At 43.5% G+C, this 15705-nt stretch overlaps 1 protein-coding gene across 1 annotated transcript; it reads right to left on the bottom strand.

The window, feature by feature from the left end:
• Positions 1-5328: 5328 nt before the first annotated feature.
• On the bottom strand, positions 5329-13495 carry trib1 (tribbles pseudokinase 1). Its single transcript, XM_071522020.1, has 3 exons — positions 12885-13495; positions 11764-12056; positions 5329-8162 (listed from the first exon to the last, which is right to left on the bottom strand). Exons 1-3 carry the CDS (start codon positions 13203-13205, stop codon positions 7688-7690), a joined length of 1089 nt encoding a protein of 362 aa, XP_071378121.1. The 5' UTR covers positions 13206-13495; the 3' UTR covers positions 5329-7687.
• Positions 13496-15705: the final 2210 nt, after the last annotated feature.

Here is a 15705-nt window from a genome sequence, read left to right as displayed (position 1 = left end):
TTTTTATTTTATTTTATGAATCAAACAAACTCAGTAAACTCAACGTTCTTTAACATCTGGGAGTGCTAAATTGAATAAAGTTGACAGTCTAGGTGGGTTTTTGATGGATTTGTGAGAAATAAGAGTGAGAAAAAATCAACAGCCTTGCTATTCTTCTTAAAGCACTATCATAACATCAGGCCCAAGTGGGCATATGGTTTGGCTGGTTTAATGGACTATATCTAGTCAAGTATATAGTAATTATGGCAGAGGCAGCGCGTGTTATTAAGAATAAACTTTAAGATAAGGATTGGTGTAAAGGAGATTAAATATGTCAGGACATAATATGATAGAATAGAATATTTGTCCTGTTCAGATATTTTTTTTCAGTTTTGTCGGTCTGTGGAGCAGTGGGTTGAAACACTGCAAACATTGGAAGTTCAAGTCCGACTCTCAACTTTTGTCACATATTCTCCCTTCTCTCCCTTCTCCTATCCCAACTGTCTCTCTCCATCGTCAAGGGGAAATGTCATGGAAAAATATGGAGAAATTCCACTGAAAAATAATAAGGCACTAAGCTGAGATCACTTCAGACTGGGAATTTACCTGTTAAATGTGATAGATGCTGCTTCCTTATTGCCTGTCCCAGCCTAACAAGTCCAAACCCTACCACCCTAAAACACACCTTCACCATAGCCATGAAACTGATGGATCACCATGATTTTGATAAATCAGTCTGGAGACATTTGAGTCTTCCTCAAAGCTTAGTTGAGGAAATGCTAATATATTACTATGTTGAAATAATATATGATAATATTATAATACCATCTAAAATATGTAATGTTATTAGTAATAATTATTGAGCTGCACTCTTAACAAAAAGAGTTGTTCATACCACCAGATAGATGTTTCTTGGCTTGCACAGTAGCAGAACCCTTAGAGGATATTTGAAATGTTCCAAATTTCCTCTGGTTTGGCTTGTTTTTATTTCAGATCCAGACAATTTGGTGGAGTCTAAACAGTCTGAAGCCAGGCCAGGAATTGGTAATTGCTTTCAAAGACAGATGGTTGGAGTGCTTTACTACCAAACAATATACATTATTTTGGTCTGCAGCAGTTAAAGACCCCATGAAACTGAAATCTGAGGTCAGTGGCTCCAATAAAAATATGGGTGGGAGATATGTGGGTATGGGACTGGTCATTGTGTTGGGAACAGTGCTAGCCAAATGGCATGGCATAATAAAGCAGCAGTAATCAGCTGTGCTTTAGTCTGACAGATTTCATCAGAAGCATTGTGCCTATTCTTATATCTGTAGCATGTTAATCTGTGCTGAAGAACTACCTGAACTTGTATTTTCCCTTGGAAATGTCCAGCAAGTCGCTAAGTAATGTCAGCCAACAAGTTATGTAAACCTTTCCTTCACAGATCTAGATGGCTTACAGGAAAATGTAGAAAGACGGTGTTGTGTTGTTTTTGAGTGCAAATTTATTATTTATTTATTGCAGAATGTTTTGTCCTTGATCATCTCTTTGGAGTAAGTTTTGGTTTGGAAACCAAACCACAACCTCCCAGAAAACTTTTTCACTCCATGAGATTTTTAAGCGCTGTCCAAGTCAAAACTAGAGAAAAAACCTCTATGGAAGAACTACATGCTGCTATGAAACCAATAATGGCTGCTCAAATAGTGATGGTGACTATCTATCTATCTATCTATCTATCTATCTATCTATCTATCTATCTATCTATCTATCTATCTATCTATCTATCTATCTATCTATCTATCTATCTATCTATCTATCTATCTATCTATCGAACATGGACTTGTATAAAGGAATTATATACCATAATATCATCATCACCATCATATGCAAAATGATGTCCAGCAACTTTATTCCTCACCTATTTCTTGTGCAAAATAAAAAGGAAAATTTCATTACAGATAAGTATGAAAAATGACTTGGCCAGTTGCATGGAAGCACTGCCCTCTACTGGTCATTGGTTGTTATGACAGGTGGTGCCTGGGTACTGAAGACTGTCGACAGGTCCACAATAATATAACAAAATAAAGCAAGCCTAAGCAGTGTTTTATGTCTTTCTTCTGTCACCATGATTTAGGACAGAAAGAATTCTGTCTGTGAAGCAATGCTCTCTCTGTGGGATATTAGAAATGGACTCTATCAACTGAGAAGATGTAAGCATATATGTAAATAAAGCATAAATAAACAATTTTATAAAATTGGGAGGAAACAGACACATGTTAATATGAGTAATATAGAATAGTTGGTTCATAGTGTTCTGGCAGAGCAGCAGGAGTTTTCTATGCTAATCATCGTCAAACTGATAAACATTAAGCTGCAGAAGCCATTTTTTGGGCCTCAGGATTTTTGGATTTAGGTATGATCGCCTTAACTGTCATAATAGGTGTGTAGATAACATTTGAAATATAAAGAAAAACGATTAATAACAACACAATAAAATATAATCACATCACAGATGAAGGTCAGTGCAAAACAGTACAATGCATGACAGTCACAGATGGCGGTGCAGTGATTCACCTAGCTTTGTTGAGCAGGATCACAGCACTGCACCAGGCCAACAGACCTCGACAGGCCTTTCTGTCTGCCAGAGGTTTTCTGAAGCTCAGACCTGAGGGGAGCGTCAGCATCTCACACATGGGTGTCACTGCCTCTCTGTGTACAGCTGTGTTGTCGTATAGGTCACCCAGTCATCAGTGTGTGTTCCTAGGCACTTAAAACTTATATCAATTTCCACAATTTGGTCACAAAGAAGAAATGGAGACAGTGGACCCACAGTTCTGTTGTTTTGTCAACATTAATCAACAAGGAACTGGATTTCCACCAATCATGATGAACAGGCCAACCAGGGCCAAGTCATCAGCATATTTAAATAGCTTAACAGTGGTGTTAAGTAACAGTGTCCTTTTTTCATTTTGTTTGTGTGAACAGAAAACAATAATGGTGATAAAACGCAGCCCTGAGTCCCTCTGTGTGTAGACAACAATCAGAGAAATACTCCTCAGTGTTTTGTCATCTCAGCAGAGAAAAATAAATAATGATTCTATATTTGAAATTGAATCAAAAATATTATGTTAACTAGCAATATGTGACAGTACAGTATTGCACCATACAAGGAAGTACAATTCAATACAGCACTGTACAATAGTAACAGTGTATCACAGACAAAACTGCAGTTCACCACATGTCCACAAGATAGCAGCAGAGGTCAGACTTTGACTTCAGTCTAATTAATTCGTGGTATGCCTGTGTGTTTTATGGAAATGCCATCCTCACTTCAAGCCTTCAGACTCCTCACTGAGCTGCGTTCAGCGCAATGCCTCAGATTCTTTTAGGGATTTGGATATTGACATAAATCAGGTCAAAGAGACATTTTAACAGAGTAAGCTGTTTCCATTGCATCAGCGGAGCTGCTGTCTGTGCCAAAGACTTCCAGGAAGAGACAAAACACTTGACATCATCTTAGAGCAGGACTGGAGCAGGTACTTCACTGTCAAATGTGTTTCTTCACTTCAGTTCAGTTGTGTGGCTCAGTTCAGTAAATTACTCTCTCTTCTCGCAGTATTCTCTACATGGAATAACATAAAGAGTGTTTAAATTCCAAAATGCTATATATCCATATATATATAAAAAAAAACCATTCATCACTCAACATGTCAATAATACAGGTGATTGTAGCTACTATTGTTATGTTAGCAAAGGCCTTAAAATAGCTTAAAACTTCAATAATATTCTGGCTATAATTTTGTAATTTGTACTTTTTCAAACTTGGATGAGGACATGAAGGATCAAAGAAATGCCTACTGACAAAGAGAGGAAACACAATCTAAGGAAGTTAGCGAAGTCTGTTGTTTCACCCAGTGTTTAAAGGATTAGGTGGTTGAGAAAGCTTAATGATCCTGGATCACAGGGAAGGATAAAGTTTACGTGTGTGGCCAAGGGACAAGGTGAGATCACACACGCACACACTCTTTTGACTTTCATTTATTTCTCAACACATTTTACCGCACTACAACATACCAAATTTTAATCCTTACCTTAACCTTAACCCAACTCTAATTCCAACCCTAACCTTAACATTAACCTTAAACAACTATGAAGAGAACCCTTTTCCTAATGAGGTGTGGGAAATGGTTCTCACAAATAACCACTCTTCCTGGTGTGCTGTTCTTGAGGGACATTTAGATCCTACAAACTAGTAAAACCTTCTGTAAAAAATAATAATAACATATTAACAGCCATCTTATGACATTTGACTGATGACTTTCAGAAAGCAAAGATTTTTCCAAAATAGATATAAAGTGTTTTGGAATGAAACCCTTCACACACACAATCTTGAAACCCCTGACTAACAAACTAATAATACAGGTATTGCTCACCTCCTCCCACCTGCCTCACACACCTTCCCAAACACACCCCTTCCACACACACACATTTTTCCAGGTATTCACTTGCTTGCTGACCTAGCCTACTTTTCGGGGCCCTGCCGTCACCCCTGGAGCAGCCTGCCTCTGACGCGTTAGGCAATCGCTGGCTTGGCAGCTTCCCAGCAACTGAGACACTCCAGCTACCCTGTTGATACCTAATCTTGCTCCTGTTCTCACACACGCACACACACACACACACACACACACACACACACACACACGCACACACACTGCTTACGCAAGCCCCGGCCAGCCATGCCTAGGGTAGTCATAACACACACAGGGTGGAGATATGCCTAGCTCTTATAGGTCAAACAATGAATCACAGGCAAAAGTGGCTCAGATAGAATAAAATAGATGTAACTGACTTTGAATGGCGCTGATGTTCAGTGTCCTTGGTGTGTGACGTGTGATGAGCTGAATTTAAGTGGCACCAGTTACTCCTGAAGCCAAGGAAAGAGAAAGAGGACAGTGTATATGCTGCCCCTTGCGTATTCCGGGAAAAGACACTGACCCACTATTGACATTTGTGTGTTTGAGGAGTTAAATGTTACATTACGCAAAGGTCAGCGAAGAGTAAACGGTCGGAGGCAGAGAGAGAGAGACAGAGAGATACTTTCACCGCATTTTTTTTTACCCTTGTAAAGATTAAATTGAAAGTGCTGAGGAAAATGTGGAAATGTATTTTTCCCCTCACAATGATGAAGAGCTGTGTGGAGAGAATTCTTCCAGAAAACCCTTCAAGGCATGCAGTTGAACTGTGTAATGTGCAGGTGTTTGCAAGGATTGTATGTGTGTGTGTGTGTGTGTGCATGAGTGTGTTTGAGCGAGAAAGACAGAGACAAGCAATAATCATGGAAAAACAACCCATATGAATGAATATGAAAAATTGTGATCTTTATTCAACATCTCCACACATATTTCAAATATACATATTTACACGTTTTGTACAATGAATATATCTTTTGTGTGTAACCCATGTGGACTAATAGCCTCTAGGTTGTGTCACAAATACATAATTCACAGTGCAATATGAACTTTGTGCACCCGTGTCAGTTTACTCTACATGTCACATGAATGTGACTCACTCTACATGTATGAAGCAGAAATAGAATAAGAAATCCATTAAATTACTTTTCTGTGATTGAGCAGAACTGGCACAGAGGAACCAATTAGATCGCCACAAAAGTCCGAACCCCTGCCCATCTGGCGTCCAGGCAGACGAGAGCAAACGTTTAAAGGACTGCAATTGGAATTTTATTAGCCTACTGTGAGGCTGGGATTTTAAATGCACAGCGCTTCTCAGATATGCCAGATATAGTACCGTTATCAACCCAATTTGTACAGAATGAAGTAGTCGGTTGCAGACCTATAGTAGCCTAATAGGCCCAACGTCATAGAAACGCTGTATCCGCCTGTCAATGCAAGATAAAAATATCTCTCAGAACATGGCACATCATTGTCACCGACTATGATGACTAGTCTCCATGGATCCCCAGCTTTCTATGCCAAACAAAGTAAAAAAGGAAGAAAAAAATTGTACCATTAAAGAGGTGAAACAGTCAGAACAGATTCTTCGAGCCAAGGTCAGGACTATTCTCTACAGACACGCTGAAGTGTTGAGTCATCATCAGACTACCAACATCAAATACCGCCTGGCTGCGACTGATTCAGAGCCATTCAGTTTATGAAACACAGTGATACGGGCACAACACTCAGCTCCGGTCTGCCGGAGCTTCACATAATGTTCCTGACAGAAACGAACAAACAGGTTCGACTGCTCAACTGAAAAGTCTTCATACTTTTAGAAAATTGTTATCTCTTTCCGATTTGACTGTTCTTTCATGTGATGTGTGCCACATTTCTGAAAAAAGGAAAAAAAAATACACAGTGTTGGATTGAGAGATAATTCATATAGTACCAGCAGGACGCACCGTTTCACACAACTCTCTCAGTGTTTCACTTGAATCCTACTGTACGTCTGATCAATCACCTCCAGGCAAAAGGATCATTCAACCATCTCTGTTGCTGCAAAGGCATGTGACCAAGTGTTTGACATGAAACCAGATCTGCTCCTTACATCATATTTTAAACCAGAAACATTAGTGTTAGTGCTGCTGTGGCTGATCGAAACGTCAGACACTGGCATGACATGTGACCCTGTTACAGCCAGATGCAAGGTACACACTTCCTGGAGAGATGCGCTCTGCTGGAAAGAACATTTCTGGTTACATCTTTGCAACCTTTTGTGAAATATTCAGTTTCTATATAACAGTTTTTGGGGTGTTCAGAGTTGAAGGGGAGGTCAGGTTAGGGAAAACTACTTTGGTGCTTTGCTTCTATCTTATCTTGTTTCATTTATTCTTTGCAGCGCAACCTAATAGCATTATTTTTTGTGTATCCTTCTCTGTTAGCCACTGAGAAAGATTTAAATGTGGCCTAACACCACTTACTGGTTACTGTTTGGTGTGTATGACAAACTCTTCCTCCTCTACACTGATACATCCCGCCTCCCTCAACCTCCTGCGCATGGTGTGAGACGCGTGAGCGCTCTCCCCTCGCTGAGAATGTGCCAGTTTGGCAGTCGGACACCTTCTTAGCATCCCATCGAGCGTGACACATGAATCCTACGCTAACCGTCTTTCTCACTGCCTGCTGTGAGACATTGAGCTTGTGTTAGGTCTCTCCCCTGCAGCCGGTCAGTGAGTCAGCCAGCGGTGCCTCCAGCCTGGTCAGAGAGGGAGAGGACCGACGTCTCTGTCTCCTCGTCTCGCTCCCCTGCTTTATCTAATGCTTTCTGAATCCTTAGGAGTCAGGGGACAGAGCATGAGGAACCTAATGCCTTAGGTTCATTCTCTATGACACACTCCTTGTAGCCCGGAGAGATGATTTTGTTAACATAATCTGGCAAATTTTCAATCCTTGTTACATTTTTTTTAGCACCAAATGATTTCAAACACACACACATATAGAAACACACAATGAATAATCATTGTGAACAATGCCCTTAGCAAGTAACACATATACGACAACAAAATACAGTACGTTTTGTAGAAAGCTTGAGGGTGTGTGGATACACAACAGTACACAAATGGGGTTCTCAAAAGTGCCAATGTAAAAAAAACAAAACAAAACAATGAATCCCTCATAGCAATATTTGTTTTTTTTTCTGTGTGTGTGTGTGTGTGTGTGTGTGTGTGTGTGGTCCCTCAGCCAGACAGAAGCGCTCGGGCGAATCGAGTCTGTCAGCAGAACAGATCATCGTCCTCTTCCACATCAAAGGACGGCACCATCTGTTCTGCCGAGCTCACTTCCTGTTCACCCGGTGCCACTTCCTGTGACGCTGGCGGCCGGTGGAACCACGGGTGAGCGAGCAGCTCGGCCGCCGTGAGTCTCTCCCAGGGTTCTTTTCTCAGCAGGCTCTGCAGCAGACACTTGGCCTTCGGCGACAAGCCCTCCGGCAAACAACACTGGCCCCTGCGGATCTTGGAAAACAGCGTGGCGGGGTCCGGGTCGTGGAAGGGATAGCGGCCCACCAGCATGGTGTACAGCATGACCCCCAGGCTCCACATGTCGGCCATCTTGCCGGAGTAAGGGGCGGAGCCGCTGAGGATCTCGGGGCTGACGTAGGCGGGGCAGCCGTGGGTGTCGGACATGGAGTCGTCACGCGGGTCCTCCAGGACGCGGCAGTCCTCGAGGCTTTCCAGCCTCACCTGGGTCCTGTGAAGGAAGAGGGTGGTGTTGGTTAGAACCAGGGTTTCCCAAAAATATTCTACATATAATTTGTTTTATATAGCTATGAGATGATCAGGTGTCTCAAGGCTGGTAGTCCCTAAGAACTGTTTATCACCCCACATCTACATTTTTTAGTACTTCTGTACATTGCTGTTCTGCTGAAAATAAGGTTCTCACAAGATCTCACAAGTTCAACAACATCTAAAGCACAAAGATTCATCCCTTGATTCAGTAGGCAACCGTGTGTACTCGTGTGTGTGTGTGTGTGTGTGTGTGTGTATCAATACTGTCAAACATTTCAGAGATTTGTTAAGCTTAAGTCACCAATTGCATCATGGAAAAACAAGCGTCCTTTAGCCTTATGTTGTAAGACCGTCACACCAACAAACACACACACACACACACACACACACACACACACACACACACACACACACACACACACACACACATACACACACACACACACACACACACACAGCCACAAGACCAGTGAACTTACTTTGACCTAAATGAACAACAGCGAATGCAGTTTCAGAATTAGCCTGCATAAATGCCTAAGCAAATTTCCACTGATTTCCTGGCACACATGAACGCATAAACACACATATAAATACACCCCCCCCCCCCCCACACACACACACACACACACACGCACACACACACACACACACTGCTATATTTAGCCATGTTAATGGTAGGGCGTACATCCAGTCCAGCATAAGAGCAACTAAGAGTGTGAGTGTGTATTTGTAGAGTGAGATATTCAAAAACATGATGCCTACTCTTACAAAATGATTGAAGGCACAAAGATAAAGTGTATTATGAGTTACTGTTAAGAGTTATGGGTCATCTTAGAAACTTTGCTTCATAAATTTGTTCTGTTTCTGAGGGTTGAAAATTTTCACTTCAATTTTCATTTTTACACAACACCGGATATACAGTGTTTTGAACTGGAAAAACTTAATTTGCCCCTTTGGACATTTGCTCTGAGTTAATGACCCAAGGACACAAACACACAAGTGAGATCTTATCCAGTCAAACACACACACACACACACACACACACACAGGAGTGTGGTGTTTCATCTCACATTCTAAGGGTCAACTCTGTGAGAAAACCTTCAGTGATCAGACAGAAAGGCTAGAGAGAGAAATCAGCAGGGCGTTATACAGAGAGAGAGAGAGAGAGCATGAAGAGAGTGACAGGCAGAAGGAGCAAGAAGAAGAGCAATTGATATTTAAACAGCAAGAGAATGGTGGAGATAAATCAGGAGAGAGAGAGAGCGATGAAGACAGGAAAAGAAACAGAACAGAGAGAGTTAGAGGGGTGGAGAGAGTGAGTCATCCTGTTGAGAGTACATATCTTCTCTCCTCCTTTTCCTCCTCTCTCTCTCTTTCTCTTGCTGAGGCTATCTGCACCTGGGTCCCACACTCACGGCGCCAGCCATCCCATAATTACCCTCAAATGGCTGTTGCCACATCAGTGACGCATGGGAAGGCTGGCCCAGCAATGAAGCTCTGCATGCTTCACAGTGCTAGTCACCTTCCCCAAACTGGCTTTCCAACTGCACTGTGTCTGTGACTGGAGATAGCATTTATCATATATAATGTGACTGCCTCTGTCCCTGGCGCGAGCGCTGCATTGTTGGGTATGACATTGCATCATGGCTTGATTGTTGGGGTTTGAAAGATGGCTGATTGCGAATTTGCAAGAATGTATCATGGAATAAATGAGGTAATGTAGATTCATGGCATTTCAAGAAATCAGAAGAAGACCCTTGTGTCTGTGTGAAACATTATGTCAAAATGAGATTAAGTGTAGTCTCTGATTAGATAGAAATGGCAATACAGGTACACAAGACTGATTGTCTCGCTTGGTAATGAATGCAAACAAATTCCATTCTTCAGTCGTCATACAGTTACAGCCAATTACAATCCTCAGCAAAACCTGCAGCTTTGTTTTTAAAGCATCATGGTGGTATCATAGTAGGATCAGTTGTACTCATAGTACAAAGATATGTCACTGTCAAAAAACACAGGTCATCCCACCACTGCAGGGTCAAGTGGGTCTTATGGGTCAGTCCAGCAGCATTAATGTTGCAATCTTAACACCCGGTCAGCATAACATCACAGTTGTAGGCAACAAGGCATAACAACATTTTGGCTTGCAATGGTCCCACCCTGTAGTTTTATAGGTTTGAATGTGTAAGCACACACACACACACACACACGCATATGTGAATGCATGAGCAGACACACACACACACACACATACACACAAAGAAAGAAAATGAGCTACACATGCATTACCCCCCCCCCCTCTTCTCTCCACATATACCCTGTGACTCATCGCTCTGCAGCCGTATAGCTATCAGAGGGACACGAGCGACTCCAAGTTCTCTCACTGCCTGTCTGCTCTCATTCATCCAGTGTGACCCTGCAAACCCAGAGGTCACTGCTGGGGAATGTTACTGTTGAAACTCTCCATGAAAAAGGTCTTTTGAAAGCTGGGGGGGGGGTGTCTGTGCGGGATGAGCAGGCGCTTACAGGAAAGAGACTGACGCAAGGGCAAAGAGGTGACAAATAGTTTTGTAAGCAGGGGTTGTGTGTGTTTTCCTGAACAGACTGTAGTACCCAGAGATACAAGCATCGAGGTGTGTTTATGTGTGTGTGCGTGTGTGTGTGTGTGTGTGTGTGTGTGTATATGAGTCCAGAGGATAGTGCTTTGAATGACTGCTAGATGGATAAAAGTGTATTTGAATGAATCCCTGTTAGAAGCTTAGTTATTCTGCAGCATAGTTATGATGTAATGTATTAATAAATAATGAGTAATAAACATATTCTAAGATATAGACTGCAGAAAGGGATTAATGTCTCATTCACCAGCCGAGTCTAGCTTCTCTGCCAAACTACCACCCACTTTATTCACACACATATAAACACGCGTGCACACACACACACACACACACACACACACACACACACACACATAGAGACATGGAGAGTGAGAAAGAGAGACAGACCGATGGCCACAGAATCTGGGCATCCATGCAGTCTACCTCCACAAGTACAGAACCTACTCTATCTGTTCCCAGATCAGTATACACACTGTGTGTACCAGCTGTTGCAATGTTTGCTCTGTCTCTTCACTGGCACATCCCCCCGAATGCTGAGTCTCATTCAACTCATCAAGACCTTAATGCTTAGCTGATGATATGCAGTCAATCGGTTATACTGCAGTTTAAAAACAACCAACAACAAATTGAAGCGGCTGACTATGAGAGAAAGAATATTTGTGTGGATTTTTGGTTCATGAGCATCCAAAACAAGATAACTAATACCATTAGAGCTGGAATCTCTTGAGCATCTGTATTACACAATGTGTAAAGGAGAGGTCAAACAGTGTACTGTGTGCAGTTCTGTGGTATGAGAGGGTGGTGCAACAATGTGAAAAACTTCCAGTCTCCAGTAGATTATCGTTCCCAATGGGTAATCTGAGTGACAACTGACACTGAAATTATCCAGTGAGGTTTTCAGTCTGTTTCCAAGAATGAGAAGAGAAACCAAATTCCCTCCCATCTCACCTTTTCTCATCAGCGAAGACGAACTTGCGGAGTTTGAGGTCTCCCAGCACGATGCCCGCCTGGTGGCAGTGCGCCACGGCCTGCGCCACCTGACGGAAGAGCCTGGAGGCCTGCTCCTCGTCCAGCCTGCGGCAGCCCTTCACCAAGGTGTGCATGTCCCCAAAGTCCTTGTCCAGGAACACGTAGGCCTTGCGTTCGCCAAGGACGATGTCCCTGATGCCGGCCACATTCTTGTGGGCCGGTAGGACGCCGTAGGCTCGGATCTTTTCCTGGTAAACCCCCATGTCAAAGACCTTCGTGAGAGGAGGGAGAGAAGGGAGAGGAGGGAGAGGGACAGGGATGCAGGATGGAAATTAGGGAGAGGGAGGGAGAGAGAGAGAGAGTGTGCACAGGGGCGGTCAATATGTGCCTTAATGATCATCTGAGGTAACAACCATGTAAATTTGGCTGAGAGCAAAGAATATGTTTTGATTCCAGCTCAGTAAGGCGCCATCTATCCCTTTTGCAAGAGCATAACAAATGGATTAGAAAAGTGTGAAGCGATTAACTTTATTAATCAACAAAGCCTACCGCCTGCAGGTCTATCATGTTAAATGAATGGTTTTGGAACACTGGAGTGTTGTGCCGCTATCAGCGCAGCTCATCAGAACAGATCCTCATCATGATAGGCCGCTTTCTTTCCCTTTGCCTCTCACATGTTTGCATATTTGTGTGTCGTGGCGTGGCGTATCGCAGTGACGTGTATGTAAATGAGCCGAGTTGACAGACAGGGTGTGAAGCCACAGTGCCAAAGATAGGTGGACTGGGTTAGGTAGCGACATTTCCTCAACACGCCAGGTAGGCTACAGTGTTGTTGTTTGCTGCATAAGCCACCGCTCATCGATGCATTCAGCGCTCTCACCTTTCAAATGAACATAAAGCCTAATTTAGTTCAGGTTGTGAAAGAACCGTGAAGCCGAACGCCTGTTATCACGCAACGTGTGACAGTTTTCGTGTCAGAATGACATTTGGTGAAAGACTAGGCTAGATACTGATGACATGTCAGACAGGCTATTGAGCAACACGGTGTCTTGAAACACCATTCATTCAAAGACATTGCACAATGAGGGTTTTGCGCATACCTTGCACACTAGCTCATCTCCCGTGTCGGTGTTCAGCGCGCTGTGCATGCCCTCCCGGTCGGCCAGAGGTAGAAGCAGAAACGGTCCTATCCTGGACGGTCCCTGGTGGGTCGCCGGGACGGTGACGGGGCCGGGGCTCACCGGGGACCCGGGCGAGGTGCCGAGGAGTCCCGGCGCGTCCCCCGACTCGGCGCTCAGCCTGGCGCATTTGGCCAGCGGCTGATCGTCTGAGTCCAGTCGCTTGTGTCCGACTCTCCCGGTGCGGATGCACGGTACCGGGCTGCTCCACTGCAAGTTCATTCCGATTGACCGATTTACCATTAAAGCAGAAACGCGACCCTGACTTGTTTTAGGATGTGTCCTTTGTTGGCTAAAATAAACTGCAAACCGCGTGTTCCATTTCTCGACTCCTTATAATTGTGATATAAGTATAAACTTATTTAGCTCATTCAGTGAAAAAAAAAATCCTCTTTTTCTTTCGCGTTTTGGTAATAGTCCAACCCAAGTCCTTCAGGAGAGTGAATGCCCGTGGCTGTGAGAGCGCAGTGTACTTTTTTTGGTGAGAAAATCCCGATCCCTCACAGCCCGAGCAGAGAGACCGTCTGACACAGAGAGAGAGAGGCAGAGTGAGCCGCGGTGATGTTTCTCTGAGTCCTGAGCTCCAGCACTCCACCCGACCAGTCCAGCCTCCTGGTGACACAACCATTGAGCAATCCTCTAACGCCAGCGACTCCAGCTCAGCTTGCCTCTGATGAAACAGCCTGCTGTATTACCTTCCACTGCAGACTATATGGCCATATGGTTCAAACATCAACAGCTTTTTTTTTTTGTCACGGTGTCATGACTCCAAATTCATGCTCCGTGCGCTGTAGGTTTGCAATTATTGATACTGAGAAACCAGAGCACGTGAGAGGAATAAGGAAATCATCTGCTACTAATCATAGCTCTTTCATCAAAGCAAACACGTGTTTTAGACAATTATTAACATTCTTTGAAACTGTTTCTACGGCTTTCGTAATAAATGGTAATGAGAGCTGAACATTAAGACACCTATTGTTCAGCTCCCATTACAATTTATTACCAGTTGCAACAATCTCTCCAAATCTAATAGCTGTATGGGAGCTAAAAATGTTTGCTCTCCAAACGTTAGGCCTGAAGTGTGAACTAGCCAATACAGGGCTTCAGTGTACGAGTCTAAACTCCAGCCTCAACATCACCATGATATTTTCCCATGCTGTGCTTGTTTGTTATGTGGATATGAGTCACCCCCATAAAGCCTTAGTAGTGCAAGGCTACAAGCATTCACATAAAATATGCCAGCGGTTCCGTAAACAAGATAATAACAGTTGGGGTCCCAGAGACACTGTATCCCGAGCTAAAACTCATTGTATTGCCACAAAAAGAACAAACCATCCTGTAACATTACAGTGCAATGTCTGAAAATTACACAATGTTTCTTGAAAAAGTGATAATCAGCTCCACAAGACTTGAATGTAAGAACTAGAAAGGCTACAGTGAATGAAAAGTCAGTTAGAAAACACATTCCTGAGATTTGTGGTGATCACTTGATGAGCTGTGTCAATGGCAGCATGAGGTAATTATGAATGTGCATATGCGTGTGTGTGCGCACGCGTGACTGTGTGTGTTGCGCAAGAGTCTCCTTTTCACTGCTATAAGTTGAACAAGCATAGCGACAGCAATGGTGTACAGGCTTACTGAGTGCTCACCAAAGCACAGAGCACCAGCTGGTCTGTCTGTGTGTGTGTGTGTGTGTGTGTGTGTGTGTGTGTGTGTCTGTGTGTGTGTGTGTGTGTGTGTGTATGCGCCTGTACGCACACACAATTGATTATCACCCCTCTTTTGCACAAACCCCTCCTGCCAAACAGAAGCGTGCTGTTCCAAACCATTTCTTTTCACATTGTACATTCCGACGCAGTTCCTTCCACAATAGGTCACACACTTAACCAGGTCATTCCAGCTCAGCTCAGCTTGACTCAAAAAGGTTATGTGAACCTGTCTCTGCAGGCCGTCCAAACAAGGATGAGCTGCGGATTCCATAGGAATGATGGCTGTTATTTTTAGGCCTTGCATTCTTTCTTTGTGCAGTGGTCGTCCTACGAATAAGGTGACTCACCAACTCGCTGATGTGTGTGCGTGTGCCTGTCATGCTGCCGAGCCGGCACTGGAACAGGTTTCCTTTCTCACTGCAGCCTCTCTCTCTTTTTAAGGAGTTCAAATAGCAGGATGAGCTGTTACTGTGGGAATGGCCGGCAGAGGTGCAGGAGGCCGAAAGGCTCATTGTTATCGGACGGTAGTCAGGAGCTGATGTGTCTATGTGGAAGTTTTGGCTTAGGCTTGTGCATGTGTATGACGCGTGTGTGTGATGAGAGAGAATTGTGGTGTATACTGGTAAAACGGGCTGATTTCTGTTGGCTGTGATTAACACAATGTGTTTGCGTGTGTGTTGCTATGGGATATAGCCATTTGTGCCTATGTTTGATTGAGAGTTTATTTTGGCATTGTTACAAAAGGTCACAGTATACTCCATGTGTAGGCAATGTCTTGTGCTTGTGTAAAAGAGTTTATGTTGCCGGACTGCAGGTTGTAGCATGATATCGTTGGTCAGCCGCTGTGTACTTCATGGTGGATGTGGGTGTGTTTATATGTGTGTATATACAGTACACAACATGTCCCCGTGTAGGTGTGTGTGACTGCATCCCTACGTTAGTGAGCTAGGAAAGAAAACACTATTCAGGTCATGCTCTCCCTTGGTATAATTAGCTGACTCACTCACCACCAGCAGTGGTAAAGAGAGGCTGGG

Source organism: Centroberyx affinis, unplaced genomic scaffold, assembly GCF_046629955.1.
Source record: "Centroberyx affinis isolate AG114_WGS23_722 - 3 ecotype Tasmania unplaced genomic scaffold, CSIRO-AGI_Caff_v1 ptg000949l_1, whole genome shotgun sequence".
Taxonomy (NCBI): Eukaryota; Metazoa; Chordata; class Actinopteri; order Beryciformes; family Berycidae; genus Centroberyx; species Centroberyx affinis.
Note: the sequence above shows the minus strand (reverse complement) of the source record. Positions and strands in the feature narration are given on the sequence as shown.

Bases quoted from the DNA above. Each gene is read 5' to 3' on its own strand.
- trib1 (XM_071522020.1), bottom strand. From the start codon at position 13,205: ATGGTAAATCGGTCAATCGGAATGAACTTGCAGTGGAGCAGCCCGGTA. The intron at 12,057-12,884 runs GTATGCGCAAAA...CCTCTCACGAAG, and splicing joins GAGATGAGCTAGTGTGCAAG to GTCTTTGACATGGGGGTTTA. The intron at 8,163-11,763 runs GTGAGATGGGAG...CTTCCTTCACAG, and splicing joins GTCTTCGCTGATGAGAAAAG to GACCCAGGTGAGGCTGGAAA.